The 18,912-nt window shown below is 34.4% G+C and overlaps 1 protein-coding gene across 3 annotated transcripts in view; it reads right to left on the bottom strand.

Annotated features, from left to right (window-relative positions):
• The window catches only part of EXOC6 (exocyst complex component 6), an 84,879-nt gene that overhangs the window by 31,457 nt on the left and 34,510 nt on the right, over window positions 1–18,912 (bottom strand). For 2 of the 3 annotated variants that reach the window (XM_064716422.1, XM_064716424.1), the window contains exons 12-20: window positions 18,143–18,214; window positions 17,439–17,536; window positions 16,240–16,345; window positions 14,277–14,386; window positions 13,124–13,235; window positions 12,187–12,321; window positions 9,070–9,249; window positions 6,004–6,033; window positions 322–463 (exon numbers count right to left, since the gene is read on the bottom strand). In XM_064716422.1, coding sequence (XP_064572492.1) covers window positions 322–463; window positions 6,004–6,033; window positions 9,070–9,249; window positions 12,187–12,321; window positions 13,124–13,235; window positions 14,277–14,386; window positions 16,240–16,345; window positions 17,439–17,536; window positions 18,143–18,214 — 985 coding nt within the window. The remainder of the gene's footprint in view (window positions 1–321; window positions 464–6,003; window positions 6,034–9,069; window positions 9,250–12,186; window positions 12,322–13,123; window positions 13,236–14,276; window positions 14,387–16,239; window positions 16,346–17,438; window positions 17,537–18,142; window positions 18,215–18,912) is intronic. The other variant, XM_064716423.1, reaches the window with a different exon arrangement.

The following is an 18,912-nucleotide window of genomic DNA, read 5'->3' as shown; positions in this document are numbered from 1 at the left end:
TTATGTAGTAGTTTTGGGCAATTTTGTACTAAACTAAATCTTTACTGGATATAGTGGTTATGATCCCATTAGGAGTAACAACAATGTATGTTTCAATTTAGAAACTGAAAAAGAAAAAAGAAAAAGAAATGTTGCATTAAAAAAATTTCCCAGGAATGCCAACATACTTACTTATAAATACTTTCACAAGAAGATGTACTGTAATATTACTTTCAATAAAAGACAAAGTTTTAGTAGATTACGGAAAAGGATCACGATATAGCTTACACTAAATAACTTTTTTCAATATTAAGACAAATATAGATGGGAATATATACTTACATTCACACTGTATCACATCTAAATTAAACTGCTGAATTGCTCCCATGCTTATTTGTTTTAATTCACTGTCCAGTAGCATCTGCATTAGGGACATCGAAAGATGCTGGCAGGCTGACATGCAAGCTGTCTGGGCCACTTTTCCCTAGTAGAAAAAGCAACAAGTTTTACAATAGAAACAAATGATACGTCACTAAAGAACTGCTCATCTGATTGGATTTTAACATACATTCTAAGTCTTCATGATACAAAACTTAGATTAGAAGGAGAGAGATCACACTTCCTGTTATTTCTTTGACCTATTAGATTTGTTTCTATTAGATCAAACAGAGAATTAGATTAAATAGATGTTAAAGCAATTATTGGTATTTCTTCCAGCAATGCAACAGTCTTCACGAATACAAGGACATTTCCAAAACAATGGCAATTAAAGTTGCTAAAGCATATGAACAGCTTTGTGGATTTATTTAAATATTTTTAACCCAAACAGAATGAAAGCAAGAATGTAATGAAAATCAACATGCAGCATATTATTAACAATAGCAAATTAAATAACCCCCCAACTTCACATAAACCAAAATGACTGCAATTGGTTGAGGCATTTCTTGTAAGAGCTTGTGCTAATTGTTGGTAGTTTAACTACTCAGATTCCATCTCGAAGTTTGTTGCTGAATTACTTTAAAAATTCATGCTTATCCATCATCTCAGGTGCTTAATAAATCAGTGCTGTCAGTGATCAACAGCTTACAAAATGAAATGTAGCCCTCTGCTGTACAAAATAGAAATAATTTCCCAATCACAGTCTGGCTGGCAATATTGCTCTCCCCATCATCTACATGTAACTGAGACAATTTTCCCAACATGAGGTCAAAAAACAAAACACAAAGTCAGACATTAACCTGAATAAATTATTTAAAATTTAAAGATAACAAAATTCTACCTTAAAGTTAAGAAAACCACTTGAGACCAGATACCAAACCAGATGGCACTATTCTATTCACAGCACTGCCATCTCTTAAAACAGAGTGATCTTGGGTGCCAAATGCAACTACAAGAATCTCTGTAGATTAATGTACTGAAACCACTGCTTTCAACTGATGTGTGTGTTACAATGACATTGAAACAAAGGTAACAACACATTTACACAAAAGAAATCATAATAACATAACAGAGCTACTGGAGCACATGGCACTATTGTTTTACTTCTATCCATCAGTACAGTGATGTCACCTGCTTCTCTAAAGTAATGGTTCCCCAGCTGTGTTCTGCAAAGTCAGGTTGATCAATTCACTGTTGACTCCCAGAAACACATATAAGTAATGAACAACTATAACGAACATTCACAGTCCCAAAAAGTTTGGAAAGTTCTGCTCCAGCATCTGAAGAGCCAGATATTGTCCTTAATATGTCAACTTGCTAAGATGATTGACTTTTCATGTGCAGAAAATTTTCATAACAGAAAGCAAATTTGGCCCCAAATATTTCATGCTTTAAAAATCCATTAGTTGTTCAAAGGTAATTAAAATATAATGAATACAATAGAAAGCCTTCAACTCTCCTCACATTCACACTGAAACATTAAATGGCTGCTGCTGATTCTTTTCTAGCATTAGGACACCTTGAACTGTAAGGAGCTTTTTGTCTAAAATGACATGTCAGTTTCTTAATTGAAAATCTCAGAAAAGCAAATAACATATTTGAGCAAAATAGATGAACTGACAACAAAGAATGTAGGAAACAATACAAGAACAGCATGCTTAAAAGTCTCCCAAACCCAACAGCAATTATACTGGGAGACATGCAGCTCTATTCCCCAAGCAGAACAATATCAATATGAATGGGGGGGGTGGGGGGGAGAGAAGAAAAAAAGAATAGGCAAAAAAGGGAGGTGAGAAGGGGACTAAATGGGCCACAGTTCATGTAATTACAGTGTAGTGCATTTGAAATACTTAATGGAAATGTCATTTTGATTTAATGGAACAACTAGTGCATCTCTGTTTAATGTACTGCTCCATCAAATCAGCTCCATGTCCTATTTATGCTGCCACTGTAATGTAATAAAAGTTCAACCAGATTAATAGGTTGTCATGAAAAATTTTAACATTCAGTTTATTTCATATGGAAACAATGTGTACTCATCTGTTATCTTAAATAAATGACAGAATTTTATATTCCTAACAAGCATGTGTAGTTAATTGTTACATTCTGGCAAATATCAATAGTACTGGAGCACAAGATAATGGTTACAATACAGAAATGACACAGCTAAAGCCACTAGGACTTCAAATAAGTATCAATACATGTACATGTAATGTTGGTTTTGAAGTTTCATAAAATGGAAACATCCTAACATATAAACTATTTCCAACTATGTAACTTGAACTACAGGCTTATTGTTCAAATGACACATCAACAAATACTACAAGTTTACTATACACAGTAGATACTTACTAAAAAACACTTAATAGTCTCAAATTTAGAGAAAAAATAAAGCTACGCATATTTATCAAAATGCTGAATTTTAACTAAGAGAAATGTGAACTATACTATGTTATCCTCTTCAAAATTCAGCACTTTCCAGTTCAAATTACATTGGATGTATGATACCCAGAAAAGAATAAAATTAACAGTCGTGTTTGAAAAATAGAATCTAGTTAAAAATTCATCTCCAAATTTCCAACATCTATCACAGCATCAAATCCTTGCCAAATTTTCATAAAGCATTTTGAAGAGGAAATATAAGGATTTGTGAACATAGCAATAACATTTATTTTTCAGGACTGAACAAATATCAGCTAATTTTAAAACAGTCTTGATGTTTGGGTTTTTTGCCTTGTAAAATTACTATTATTATTTAAGAGGGTGGGGGTGGCCATGGTTATCTAGCAATTAAATACCTATATTCAACAGCATGCAGAGATTCAGCAGGCTTCTCACATTTGCCCCAGTTGCCACCCATTTGGAGACACTACTATTGTCTCTGCTGTGCCTATGCTAATTGCTCCTATCTACAAAACCTATTCTTCCACTCAATCAGTGTAAAGTTTAGGAAACAAGGACCCTATTCTATACTCAAAAACACCTGCTAACAGTGTTAAAGGCAACTGTTTTTTCACCCAGCCTCCACATTTTGCTGAAATACAAGTTTGTAAAAAGAGAAAACCCTTAGACAAACTTCTTATATTTCAAAGGAGCTTGTAAAGAGAATCTGCTGACATATTAAATCCTTTTTTATAGGACCCAAAAGCTTTTCTCCTAAGAACAATTGTAGTAAAGAGACATTTGGCTCCTAGGAAATTCCCAAAGGGTCAGCCATATGCATCCTTCCCCGGCACCTTCGCGGTGCTGCTTTCTAAAGCCCATGCTAGCTGTCTCAAAAGCAGCTTTCATCATTCACTATGGTGTCAGTCAATATGATTTATGGACTGCATTCAACAAAGTCAAAGCATATAGAATGAGAAATATGACTACAATCTGCTAATTTGTTTTGTATTGAGCCACTTAGGAGTCAAAGACCTGATGTCAGGCTGAGACCAGCAACACAATTAACCAGCCAGTGACAGATTCATCCATCCTCCCTGCCAGGCTGTGCCAATCAAAGACAGCATGAAGCAGCAGTTGGAGAAGTCAGTAAGAAAACCCATTCTCTAAGTAGCCTGTGGAGGCTGTTGATTGACAGTTTTTGAATATAGCTGCAGAAAACCACCACCCCTTCACCCTCACTGCAAGCTGTGAAATTAGGCTTTTGCTGCCAATCACAGAAACAATAAAATAACACAAACTGCCATCCTCAGCATAAAAAGAAAATAAAAAACTTACCCGTTAAATCTAAGATACTAAGGTGGAGAATTAATATAGCAATATGAAATAACATAATGTTATTCTTTCTGAAAATGCAAATAAATTAAACATACAAATTTTATCACTCAAGGTCAAAAACTCCAACTTTTGAACTATTGATAGAATGCAAGTATGATAAAAACATGAATGGAATTTTTAAGAATCAATTTTACTTCCAGTCTCTGCCCCAAATGCTACCAAAACAATTGAAAATACCTAACTGAAAGTAATTTGCAACAGTCTCTTTTCAATGGCCACTCTTTTCCAACTTTGTATTGACAAGGCACATATCTAGAATAAAATTTCAGCTAATTCTAAACTTAGATTAAGCCACTTACATATAGGCCCACATAATTACGATTAACTGATCTGGAAATACAAGGAAACATTTTTCCCTAACTCTTCAAAACAAAACTAAAAAAGGTGGTTTCATAATAACAAATTCAATCATCCATTTTATTTCATGAGATTAATGGCTGTATAATGAAACTTTAGTTTGCTTTTTGATTCAAAGCATCTAATGGCACTATCAACTGCAAGACTAACTTAAAATGGGATATAAACATAATCCTAAAAGACTAAATTCTTGTGAATTCAGAAAACAGAACCATTAAAAACTGCATGACTTTCCAATTATAACCTTCCCAAAGCCACGCAGCTTCTGTGTTCTATATTGCTGGAATTCCACTAGCCCTCAATTATGAAATAACCATCAGCCTGAGACCTTCACAATACTAACAGGAAACATTTCTACACAAAACACAGAGCTCATGATGCCTATTAGCCTGACAGTTCACCAGCACACTGAGTATCCAGATGATGGAAGTGTTGATTGGAATGAACCAACATTGTCATCTAGTCCAACCTTCTACTTGGAGCACTGCTGCCAACACTACTTCAGGTCCATAGATCTTTTTTCTTAGACCCTTCAAAGTAGCAGAGGATGGGAATTCAGCAGCTTCTTTGTGCAATCTCCTTCAACACTGCACTACTCTCTTTAAGAACACCTTCCCTCTAATATCAAAGCTCCACCTCCCAAGCTTCAACCTGTGACCACAGCTACATCTGAATTTGTCAGTCCAACCAAGAAGTTTGGCTCCACCAGTTCTGTATTTGTTCTTCAAGAAGTTGTAGGCTGCCACTGGATTTCTCCTCAGCCTTCTCTTTAACAGACTATGTACTCTACCTCCCTACAGCTCCACTAATAACTTGTGCTCTAGGCTCTGAACAACTTGGGAGCCCACTGCTAGATTCATTCTCCAGGTTTTAATTATTTAGTAAAATTAACCTCATCACTTTCATTATCATGACAATGTTTATGCCGTATGAAAAAAAATTACAATGCGAAAATAACCAGGGGATAGGAGAATTCTTAAATTCATCAGCTTCTATAAAACAACTGGAAAAGCAAATAAAGAACACCAGTACACACATTCCCCTGACCCCAGACAAATGTAGCAGAGGAACGATAGAACTTTCACTGATTACTTTATTCAGTTATATCACTCTATCCTAATTCTGTATGCATGTCTCATAGCTGTATTTTGATACCTGACCTCTCTTTCACAAGGTCTCAGTCTCTAAATTACCTCATTTGGGATGCAAGGCACACCCCATCAACCTTCTGCAAGGTTTTTAGGACTCCTGCTGTCTGTCCCAGTGTATGAAAGCCCAATGTTAGTCATTAACCTGATCCCTGCATGCATCCACACAAGGTACACAGCAAGTTATCAGCAAAACAGAAAGGGTCTTTTTATTAAATGATTAAAAATTGAAGCAATAAGCCTGCAGGCAGTTCATAGTTTTTCTGTTCACATGCTTTTTCTTCACCTTGCATCTACTTACCGACATAGCTGCATGGTCATTGTTGTTATGCTGAGAAGGAAACCAGTAAGGCAGTCAAAACAAAAAAATTAAGATGTACTGTCAACTTCAAAAAAAAAAAGAATAAAAAAATTGGTAGCAATAAAAGATAAGAAAAAGCGTACAAAAAGAACAATTATAGCTACATAATAGTGTTTTCTAAACCTCTGAATTTATACAGTATTTTGTTGAAATGTAACAAAGAGATTATAACTTAAATAATACTAATTTGGTGATAACATGTTTTTCTGTAATAAGGAACTGTATGCCAAAATATCAAACTTCAAAGTGTCTGTTGAAATGCCTTTCGAGAACTTTTCATTACAAGAAAGAATATACTTCAAAAGTCTTAGGTTAAAAAATAAATGCTATTTTTACCATTATGGCTTAAAGAGGCTATCTCTGTGTTATTAACATACTTTGTTCAAGCAATATTTAAAATGGCTCAGGATAGTAAGAATCTAAATATAACATGACCCATTAATAAATTTTAACATTAAACTTGTGGCTTTATAACTGTAGGGTTGAAGAAAGCTGTTTTCTTTTCCAAAATTGCTTCTTAAGTACAGTAAACAAGCACAGAGGAGAAAACTAACACGCAAAACTTGAGAGGGGAAAAAAGCTTTGGAGACACAAATCATTTCCAGGGATTCAACAGAGATATCAGACCCCAACTAACTTCTGTCACTTTGTGTGCAGATTCAGTACAGTTCATGATCTACCTGATTTAGAGTTCTAATATTCCAATGAAAAGAATAAAAATTGCAAAATTCAGATATACAACGTAAGATGCATTTTTGAAAAGTTATGTCTACATTGGTACAGCAACACTTCAGTACAGCCCCACATAAAAGCACAAAGGGAGACACATCCCTGTGCATTTACACAGCTTATACATACAACAAAAATAAAACAAGATTCTAATGAGAGGAACTCAATAACTGCAACAAAAAAAAATGTTAAAGAACATATTATAACACTTCTACAGGCAGACTAGCATTTGAAACAATACCAAAGAGAGAGTCACTGACCCCGGAGTGTGACAACAAAGAACTACTGTGGCCAACTAGGGTCCCTAGTCCTAGCCCAATGCCCTCTAACACAACTGGGTATGTAAAGGCAGAAGAGAAGAGACCTCTCTAGTTGTTCCACTCTTTTCCTTATTAGAATTATGGCCAGTGTGCTAGGGATTTGGTCTTTGACTGCTAATTACAGAAAAAGTTCTGATAAACTATTTTGAGCAGTGGAATGTTTCTGCCATACAAAAATTACTATGGAAATGACACTGTGACATGACTGGAATAATTCATTAAGGAAAATTAATTCTAAAAGTATTCCAAACCTTAATTACAGCCTGTGAAAAATCTAGCTCAGTTTATCACTCCAAAGCACTTACTATTTTAACAAGTTATAGAACCTGGTTCTGGGCTAATCTTGGGAAATACTTTTACTATAATTTTTTTTTTAACAGAAATAACTTACTAGTACAAATCTAACTTGAATCACCATAGCGTGCACACATTTTCATATAAACTCCACAGGTCACACACAACATTCACAGGACCATATATTTCTACAATTGGTCAAGATAGGACAGGGAATGAGATGCAGGATAAGTAAAACATTACAAGAAACCTCTTGCCACAGCAGACTACTTGTCCGTACAGTTCTTCATCCTGCCTGTTACCTGACCAGAGTCTGAAATTACAGAATAACCTCTCTACAGAAACTAGCTTTCTCCAAAGGCTGACTTGTACCCCCAGGCACATAATTCTATACCTTCCACACTTCTTAAGTCTGAATGCCACAGCTGCTTCTTTGCATTCCCTTAACACATTACTTCATTTTGTCTGTGGCTCATTTCTGAACAGCCATTTAGCAGCATACATTCATGACAGACTTCTATACATCTTGCTCTACAAATTTCACATCCCTTAACTGCCATATGCATATGGCCACTGAGGAGCAGTGCCATTTGTTCACACTGCTTTGTATACTAAGTTACAATGAATTACACTATCTAACAAACTTGCTATTCTTTATCCAAAAACGCTCCACTGATTTGGCACAGAAGCACACGCCTCACATGACACATTCACATCAGTATCACATGATACAGTTGGAGTGGCCTTTGTCTTTGAGTCAGTTAAAAGAACGGGAGACAGAAGAATCACAGCCTCTGTGTAGTATCTGGAAGACAAGATCAGCCTGCTATGCCAGCAACTTCAACATCTTGCTGTGCACATAAAGAAATTGTTTCTTTCAGTCTGAAGCCTCAAAACATTCTATGCATTGAGGACTTACTCTTTCTAAGCACTGCAGGTGGGCAAAGCACTCAGACATCAGTGTGACTGTAACAACCAAGGACAAGCTGATAAAAAGCAGATGCAGCTTGAATTACTTACTGAAGTTACTCCAGAACTATAAAGCTACAAACCATTATGATGGTAAGCCAAATTAGAAATAGTCTTTTTTATCTAAAAGCAAGGGGAAATCAGACAACACAATGTAACAATTCATACATAAGACAGGTTAACAGAACCCTTTTTCCTGACACAAAATAACACATGATATTTGAATATGAGCAAGAATTCATTCAATGAAGGTCGGCTAACCAGAATCAAGTAACTTTTTATGATCAAAAATATTTAGCTAAAAACCTTGGAGAACACAAGACCTCCACAATCTTATGCACAAATGTAGGATTTACACCAATTCTGCATTTTTTGAACCAATGCATGTGCACACAAAACGAACATGGTACACCAAAAAGGCTCTAGAAAACTGCATGAGTTCTTACACTATGTAAATTAGTTGCTGGTAACAATATTTAGACTAAAGTATTTGAAAGTATTTTTTAAGTATTCTGATGTGTGAGCTCCAACATACTGATATACATTTGACAATATTTCTCTGCTGAGAAAAGCTTAAAAATACATGTCAGCATGTGCACAAATAAAAAACCAGAACCTTTTGTTCAATCCTTACTGTTTTAAAACAAAATGATGATCAAATAGTTTGAAATTAAACTTAATTTTGAACACTTACAGGTAAATGAGTAAAAACTTGAAACGTGCTTCTTAAGAAGTTAATTAGGTCCATTAAGTATCCACTGGCTCTTCCATCTGACTCAGACATTGTCCAATCATAATCAGCAATCTGAATAAATTCATCTATTTTTTGGTTAAGTTTTGTATATATTTCTCCTTCTGCAGCATGTCTTGCATCCTGAAAAAAAAAGTGCAATGCTTGTCAGAATTCTAAAATATTATTAAATGCAGATAAAATTATATCCATCAACGAAACAGAAGTCTTGTGTTTCTCGTAGATTCAAAAATATTTTATTGAATTTGGTACTTTAATGTACTTTAAAAAACACCTTTAATTCTGCCTTACAAATTTATCAATCCTGACACAAAGTTGATTTTTCTTTTATGGAGAAAATAATAAAATACCCTAATAATTTTGTCTTTTATGGACTGAGCTCAAGCAATCACATGTTTTTTATGCAATTATTGTCTTAAAGCTGCACACCTGGAGAATACTCATAATTTTTCATCCTCCTTTAGATATCCTGATCATCACACACCGTGATGCAGAGCACTCCCCTACTCGCTCCTACTTTGCCACACCCTGGATTCTACTTTTTGGAACAGCAAATCCTGCATTTAGTGAGAGCTGAGGTTACAGTGCTGTCTCTGCCTCGTTTGTACAGGGGACTTCCTCAGAGATCCAACGGGACCTATGAGCACGTGCTTGTGTGTGTGCTGCTGGAAAGTTGGACATTTGCCAGCCTGGAGTTTAAAGATATTGAGATCTTTCTAATTTGGTCTCGACATAAAATTTGCTTGACTGATATGGAGAAATAATTCAACTAAGACATCTGATTTAAACCACATGGATTGGTTGCTTAAGGTTTTTAGAGGGTAAAAATAGTCTGGATACACTGAAGTAACCAAAAAGCAGATGAAACTCCATTGCTACTTTCCTCTAGAAGAAAGCAATCCAAAAAACATGGCATTTGAGAAAAGCATAAATAAGAAATGCAAAAAGAAAAAATAAAAATTTATGAGCTTAAAGGTGTCCTCACATTGAGTGTGCCAAATTCAGTCTTCAATCAGGCCCTGGGCTGAGAGGCACTTCAGGAGTAAACAAGAAAGTATGCAGCCCTGCCATAAATAAATATCAAAGTATGATTCCAAAATAGCATTTTTACTGTCAAATCAACTTGAGAAAGGCTCCACTGAACAGCTCTCCAAATCCAACATGCAAGAATCTGGCAACCTGTCATCATGTCAAAGGAGTATGTGGATACCCACAATTTTGTAGACGGTAATGACTAAAAAAGTCTCAATTACAGTCAAGTCTACATATAAAGATTCTGATTAACAACAAAACCTCAGCTGCAACAATTTATAATGATGGGACTTGCAAATGTATCTGCCTAGGCTTAGAGCAAAATTTCTTAATTTTTTTTTGTTTGGGTTTGGATTTTTTTTTAAATTTTAAATCGAAGTCATTCATGGAGTGGTCGTATCACCTAATGATTTTCTGGCAATGGCAAGACTAGTCCTTCTGGTTTGGTCTTGCATTAAAAAAATACAGTGTAGATGTAAAAGCTCATCTCATGGAATGTGAACCTGACCAATGCTGCTAATAAAAGGAGATTTTTAACCACTCTGAAAGAATGGAGGTGACACAATTTGCCACTAGGAGATGAATTTAATAACAGCAGAACATACCAAACTCTGTGAGGGCCCAGTTGGGGAACTGTGAGCAGTTTTTCATTACAATAGAAAGGGGAAGAAAGAGGGATTAACAAGAATTTTCCACTATAATTGGAGAACATTGTGCTAACAAGATCTCCAGGCAAGTAGACAGGAGGGAAACCACACACACAAAAAAGCCCTTCTGTTTGTCAGCATTTGTCCCATATTTTTCCAAAGCGCAAACTCACTAAGAACAGACACAGTATTGGATCCCTCCAACAGAACTTAGTTTGTAGGAGTGTTAAACACAACTGCTAAACAGCATAAGCAACCTACAAAGAATGTAACTCAACTTGCAAATGCACTTCTTAAATGAAATTCAAGGATAAAGAATATCTCACCTCTTACTGAAATCAAAAACTATGGCTGTATTAAGTGGTTTTGGATGCATGTTTGATTGGTAAAAAGATAATGAATTACCCTCAGAGGAAAATAGCTATAGATACACAAATTCTAAGACACAACAAGCAAACTAGACACCCTAGACCAAAATTAGGGAAACTGCTGGGAGGGCAATGGTAACCAAGTATGGTTGCTAGGCCACATCCCTTCTGTTTTGCCTTATGCACTAATCCTTAGAAAAACAAGCAACAGCTAATGGGAGAATCGTTAGCTATCAACTGGAAATATGAAGTGTCTTGCAATTATTCCACCTCACCCACCTTTTAACATCAATGCCAGAGGGTATATTACAGTAGGATAGACCACATATTGCATCAAGAGATAAAATGAATTGCAGAAAACAGAACTCTCTCAATAGGATTAATTCTCTTTATCCCATAAATACAAGAAATCACTCTCCCTTGTTTCAGTGTGCATGGAAAAAATGCCAAATACCTAAAGTTCAAGTTGCAGCTGCTGTAGAATCCCTGATGACTTTTGTTTTGTGGCTTAAATTACAAAAATATCCTAGAATAATTTTAGTTCAAGCACTAGTTACTAATACTTCTTTTATACCAATACTCACACCCTTTGAAAATACATCACAAAATCATTCTATTGTAGAATAAAAAAACAGACACAAACATTTTAGATCAAGGTAGCTGTTTTGCTTGATTCCATTCAGAAAAAGGGAGAAGTTACACAAACTGGAGCTTAATTTAGTAAAAGCTTCTGGTGAAGTTAAGCTTTAACTGTCACTTCACAACTTAATTAAAAATGCACTTGAAAGATAATATTGAGGTTTCTCATGTACTGACATATTCTAGCTCATACTAATAACATAAAAATCCACTGTTTAACTACTCAGTGCTCAACTGAATGCTTAAGAGTTCAGAATTATTTTAGAGACAAAGATGAGAAGACAAGCAGCTTTGCTCTCACCCTTCTTGTTTTAAAATGCTTCAGTTACATAAATTTTCAGACATAGTCATATAATGGATGAGATATACCATACCTTAAATGTAGAAAGTCCATAAAGTCTCGCAGTGTGAACAGTCAATTGTGAAATATTTGTAATGTTAGATATAAAATCCTCAAGGTATTTACAGGCTTGCTCCAAGTGTGTTGTGTTTATGATGATTTGAACAAGCTACAAGAGATAAAAATTCTTGTAAAAATCTTTTTATATCACCTACTGTCATTTAATTTTGTAAATGGTTACTTCTTTCAGGAAGAATGCAACTAGAAATTCATTTCAGTATTTCAGGTTACCACCCATTTCCTGTTAGTTTTCAAGTTTGCTTTCAAATACCACTAAGGAGTAATAATGTAGCTTATATACAAATTATGCCATTTCAAAAACTATTTCAGTGAAATCTACCTACCCAGTGAAATAAATTCAATTGATAGTTTAGAATTAAAAAAGGGAAAATAAAGGAAAATATATTGCTGAAATAAAATCACTAATTTGTACCACTTGATTTTTTTAAATTTACTGCTCTTAAAGTCATAACACTGTCTGCAGAATTATACATTCAAGTATATCTTATATTCCATTCCACTCTATTTTTTATAGAAAGAAGCTCAACATTAGTGGTACTAACTGATAGACAGAACACACAAATCATGCTCTGCATGTAAACAAAAGTGTAAATGTCTTTGGCTTATTTCCTGCAACTCTCAGTTTATCATAAAAACCCCAAAATTCTTTCATTGTCATGTCTCTCTCAAAAGGCATCCCTGGGCCCAACTAGACCCAACACTGTATTGTTCTCATGTATGTAACAGATATTGATGCTTTTTATACTTATTCTCATTTTTAATTGTTAAACAAACAGTACTTGATTTTCTCATACTGTGGTGTCAATATCTGTGTATCTACATTTACCAAATTACTTTTAGCATGGATTGTTTTAAAGCCCATAGTTTTGAATATGTGTTTCAAAACTTACCTCTGTTAAACCTATATGAGGTTTTTTAATTAGGTTCTGTAAACAACTACTTAGAGTTCTTGTAAGCAGCAAATTTGTAGATTTTCTGAGCATATCATCTATTTCTGTTGAACTGAAAAAAAAATTATTTTTATAATTATGCTGCATGTAGCAATACTTTGACAGCAATACTTAATAACTTAAATTTCTTCCCTGTCAAGGGTACTTTCAATGCTAAGAATTCTCTACGTGCATTTAAATTCTGGCTGCTCCATGTTTTCTGTGATCTAGCAGATAGAACACCCTTTTCACCTACCAAATTATCCATTAACTGCAATTCAACACTGAAGCAAAATCTGTTATTTTTAGATTTTGGACATGTTTATTGACACAGATGTTAGTAAAGAGTAATTTGTGGGTTTTAATGAGTTACTAAGGAGGTCAACATGTGCTCATTAGTACGTGTAAATTATAAACAGTATCAATTAAGAATGTGTGAAAGACAGTAATTTACATCTTTAACAGTGCAGAAATGGGTGACAAGGCCACAAATCCCTTCCAGATTTCAGATCTCTGAATTCTATTTTATCCAATTAAAACTAAGCTTTTGAAGGCCAGAAGAGGAAAGGAAATGGGTGAATTGTGAATTGTGTTTTCCCTCAGAAGAAGGGGGGATAGGAAAGGGAATGAACATGGAGACAGCACATTTTTTGGCAGGAGAAATCATTGCTAAGGAAACTCAAAGGATTGAGTAATGAAACACTAGGAAGTAGTCAGGAATGCTAAACAATTACTTCTGAAATGGTCAGTATCAAAGTATTCTTTTCAATCTTTACATGTTTTGTTAAATAAATAAATTCTCTAGATTATTCAAACTGGTCAATTCTGCTTAAGGAACCTCAGCAGTGTTTTAAACTGTTTACCCCATCAAGCTACACTCACCAATGCACATGTTGTATAGTATCTACATATCCACATATGGATAAATACATGCTACAGCATTGGGAATCATAGACTAAATATATATGAAGAATTATATATGTAAATTATGAAACAAGCACAGCAAGCAGTACACAACAAAATGAAAAAAAATTTCATTTTAGTATATGTATTTTTAGGTCACCTGAAAATTACAAGGTACTTTGCAGCCACACTCCTGACAGTTCAAGCTTACCTGCGGTGAAGTGACTCTGAAAACTTAAGGCTTGCATAAATAAATTCCTTCACCTGCATATAAATCTGAGGCACTGACTGAGACATTGGAAGCTTCTTTGGAAAGGATTGCTGAGGAAATAAGAGATCATACTGATTCCAACAAGAACTTGGTACTAAACCCAACAACTAGAAAGCCATTTAACATTATCAACATTTTAATCTAACTAAACCTTTTCTGATCTCCATCAAATACAAAGCTGCACGTGTTGAGCTGACTTCTATATCTGTTTAAATAGCTTATAAGCACAAGAGAATTTTATCACTTTAAATTACAACAAAGTTTGGAGATTTTATGTAGTTCAAGATGCCCCTGCAGAAAGCAATTTACAAATACACATTAAAAAGCAGATCTCAAACTGCTTTTAATCTGAAAGAATAATAGATGTAAACAGGATAAGAGGTTCAAAACCATAAACTTTTCTTTCACAAACAAAACAGTGCAAAAAAAAAAGTTTAAGAAGTTCAACACTTCTGGGATTCTCAAAGTAGCTTGAGAATGCTTAGACTATTTTTTAAAGTTCACAAAACCAAGGCAGTCTGAATTATTTTCAGGAATTTGGATTAACATGTGGGAAATAGTAATATGCTTATAATAATAAAATCATGCTTCTTACTTGAATTTTAAAGCTGATACTGTATTTGGGAGAACAAAAATGAATAAATTCACTTAAATCTACACAGACTAAATAGATATTTCTGCATTGAACACATAATTTTTGCCATTTGCAAAAAAATTATTTTCCTGTTTATGACTAATGCATGAGAAAAATAATTAACACCTGGTATCACCCATGAATAATTCAATTTATCTTTAGGAAAAAAGCATCCATCAACAACAGCCAAAGCTTTGTAGTAATCATACATAATCATACATACATAGCAGATCAAACTATCTAGTAGAATATAAAAATTTCTGCAGTTTATTGGCAAAATATGCCATGCTAAATAGTATCCAGGGTATAGTATATTTCCAATACTGTAAGGGATTTCCATTCTATTTTACTTATTTTAGTACTATAATGGCTAAGTAATTTAATTTGATAGAGGAATGCACCCAGAAAGCACTCTGGAATCTCATTCAAAAATCAGCATAAAAACCTCCTTAAATTTTTCATTTTCATTGCAGCACTGTATTAACGACATGCAGCTGTTACAATTGCTGGCAAATCCCTGCTGAACCACAGAATTAAAATAGCTTTTCACTTTTACAGGTATCTGTAGCAATGGATCTTGTATAAAACAGCTTCCCCCTACAGCAGCTACTCCCACTGTCATGTGGTTCTTAGACTTAGTGCTCCTCTATAGATTCCATCATGAGCCTCTTATTTCTTCACTGGTATTTCTAAAATCATACTTGAATAGCAGAACAGGTTAATCATCCTTCTGTGAACACAATCTGTAGTGAAAGAATGGCTGAGGCTACAAACGGACATCCTACTGCAATGCTATTACAGCAGAATTATTCACAGTCCCTTCATGTTTATTTTGCCCCACATGCTCAAACACAAATATTTAAATTAAAAGTGAAATACAGAAATCATTGTCTCTAACCAATCTCTATTTTACATGTATTTTTGCAATACAACAGTTATACTGAGTAATTAAACATGAGTTGCAACAAAATTTAGCTACAGACAGATTGCAGTATAATTACATAAGGACTTTATCAATTAAACTCTATTATTAATTTGTTTACAAAACAATGGGTTTCATAATTCACTCAAACATCTGAGCAAATGAACTCAACCTTTCATTTTTATACTTACTTATGACAAGATAATTACACACAGAGAAGGTGATTAAGCCTCTTAATAGACTAGCTTTTCAAATTTTAATTGTTTTTTAATTATACAAATCATTACTGTCCCTAGTGTCTTCAACTGGATTTCCACAAACTTTAACAACATAAAAGTTTCTCTTACCTTATCAAGTTCTGGATCTTGAAAAGGAAATTTGCTAATAACAATTCTGTATTCCTCTTCATTTGCTACAGGGATAGGGCTGTAGTTGTCTGCTTCAAAAATATCCCTGGTGAGTAAGTGAAATGAAAAAAATTTGGACATGTAACTTATAGTATTTTCTGGTGCTAAAATGTGTAAATAAATATAAATTTTCTCACCACACTTAGGTCTGGAACTTCAAAAATTTTTAAGAACTTTACACATCCCAAGTATTTTTGATTACTTTGGAAATACATCATATATCTTAACTCTTTACAGCATGTCTAATCATAGAGGAAAAAAATACCCAGAAGTGTTTTCACATGTGCTTCATAAAGCAAAGGAACCTTACAGCAACTAATCCACTCCAGAATAAACCATAATATACCTACTGATTAAGGAAACCTGCACTTTTCCTACACTGAAGCTGATATTCAGAGTGTCTTACTCTGGCACCAGAGCTACATGTGGTCAATGGAGATGACTGAAACAACTTCAAACAGGATCTGGCCACCTTGTTTGGGCACCCTCTGCACTTCTGTACTAGTCAAGTGTCTGTAACAGAAGCACAGACAACTGGAGAACATTAAGTGGTCAATTTAATAGTAAGGTTTTGTGCAATAAAGCATTTTATAGCAAACAATTTCTGCACATTGAGACATCACACCCTGTCTGCAAGGAGGCGTTGGAGGCCAGTCTCAGGCTGATCTATTCCTGGGTTTAGGTTTTTTTCAATCAAATGATCCCAAGGAAGTGGTGGAAAACATCCTTCATTTAAAAAACATGAACACATAGTGGCAATGTCAGTAGTTTGTCAGGCAGATGTGCATCTCAGCCAACAGCAGATATTGAGACAACCTAAATCAGGAAACTAAAGCCCTACTGCAATAACCTGGAATTATCAGATTCCTAAAGAAGAGAAACAGATGTCTCTCTCCTGCTTGTCTCTCTGATAATGTCCCTTTGGACATTCCCTCCTTCCATTAACTAGAGAAGCAGTACTTGATGTCTCTCCTTTTAATTAGTAGTCACATGTGATGGGTATCTTAGTCCTAACCAACCTGAGATTCATACACAACACTTGAGTTCACAAATTCTTTCTGAATTACATCATAAAAACTTGAGCTCTGACAAAAACAATAAATGCAATACAAAAGGCACAACTATTTTGATATACTAACCTGAACAATCCAGACCACTTTTTAAGAAGTGTTTCATTGTATTGGTCTCTTATTTCAAATAAAAGATCAAATAGTCGGTTCACAGGAAAACCATAGCCCTAAAGGATGAAAATGAAGAGGAGATAGTTCAAGAACCAATACACTCAATTCCTCTCACAACACTTCACAAGTCTGAGGTAAGACTTATATTCAATCTTATCATCTCTATAACACAAATTACAGTACTTGTAGCACACTACTACATGTTGATTTATTAAAATTTTACCAAAGTATTTATCCTATGCATTGGAAAATTTGCCCCATTTCTCCTTGTTTGTTAAAAACTGCAAGAATACTTTCTAATGATGCTCACTTAGTCTTTCAGCTAAAGAGTTAATGACTACTGGAATGCTGTTATTTTTTATGATAAGAAGTAAAGCTTTTTTAAAAGTCAAGAGCGTACATAAATTACAAAACTAACACTAATTTTGCACAGAGATGAATAACTGATGCTTGCTGCATAGCCCAGAACACATATGTTCAGTTCATAATAATGAAAACGAAGACCTAAGGCAAGAAATAAATTTTTTATTATTTTTTTTATATTACTGTGCAATTTTGGGTTTGGTTTGTATATATGATTTATGAAAACACAAACATTGCAGTCAGCTAAAGTTAAAATCTGTCTACAAGAATTTCAGGTGAATTAGTAATACAGTGTGTACCTGCAAAGTATCAGCAAATACTACAATGAGATTCTTCAGTTCCAGAACAAGGTCAGGATCACTGCAATATGACTGAAAGTGAGAAATTCTGATTTTATTAAAAGAATTTAAAATATGGGACATACATTTTCAAAGAATAGTATCACAGGTTAAACTCTCCAGCCTTAGTGAAAAACAGTTTAGACCTGTCTTTACTTAGTCCAGCTACATAAAAGTATTTGTTAAATTTTTATATAACTATCAAAGGTATAAAAGTTCAGAAAAAGTCAACTAAAATATGTGATTCAGTAAGTACCAGTATGGTGTACTGAGACTGAAAATCAATAAATTACATTTATTTTAGTGGAACATAAGCACATTTGGTGGAATCACTGTAAAAGAGGTTCCACAGGACATCCTTTTGACCACCAAGCTTAGGTCTAACTAATGCTGCACCACTTCAGACAGTTTTCTCCAGCTGTATGGGTAAAACTTAATACAATATTTTCTAAATAATTTCAAATTTAAATTGGGTGAATTGGATGATAAAAGGTCAGGACATTAAGTCACTTACTTGATGACTGAAACTGAAATTTGATTATCAGAGCAGTAGAGTCATAAAACTAAGGTTTTCACCTCAGCTTCACTATTTGAAATACTGGATAAAGTAAAAAAAACTCTATTAAAATAATTTAAAGCTGCATGAGAATACAGTATTGGTTGAAGACAATATACACCTGTTTCACCTTTCTTGAAGTTTTGCCCTTGGCATACTTTATTAAAAGGAAGAG

The sequence above is a fragment of the Zonotrichia leucophrys genome, chromosome 6, assembly GCF_028769735.1.
Source record: "Zonotrichia leucophrys gambelii isolate GWCS_2022_RI chromosome 6, RI_Zleu_2.0, whole genome shotgun sequence".
Lineage (NCBI taxonomy): Eukaryota > Metazoa > Chordata > Aves > Passeriformes > Passerellidae > Zonotrichia > Zonotrichia leucophrys.
This window is presented reverse-complemented; position numbering and strand designations above follow the sequence as displayed.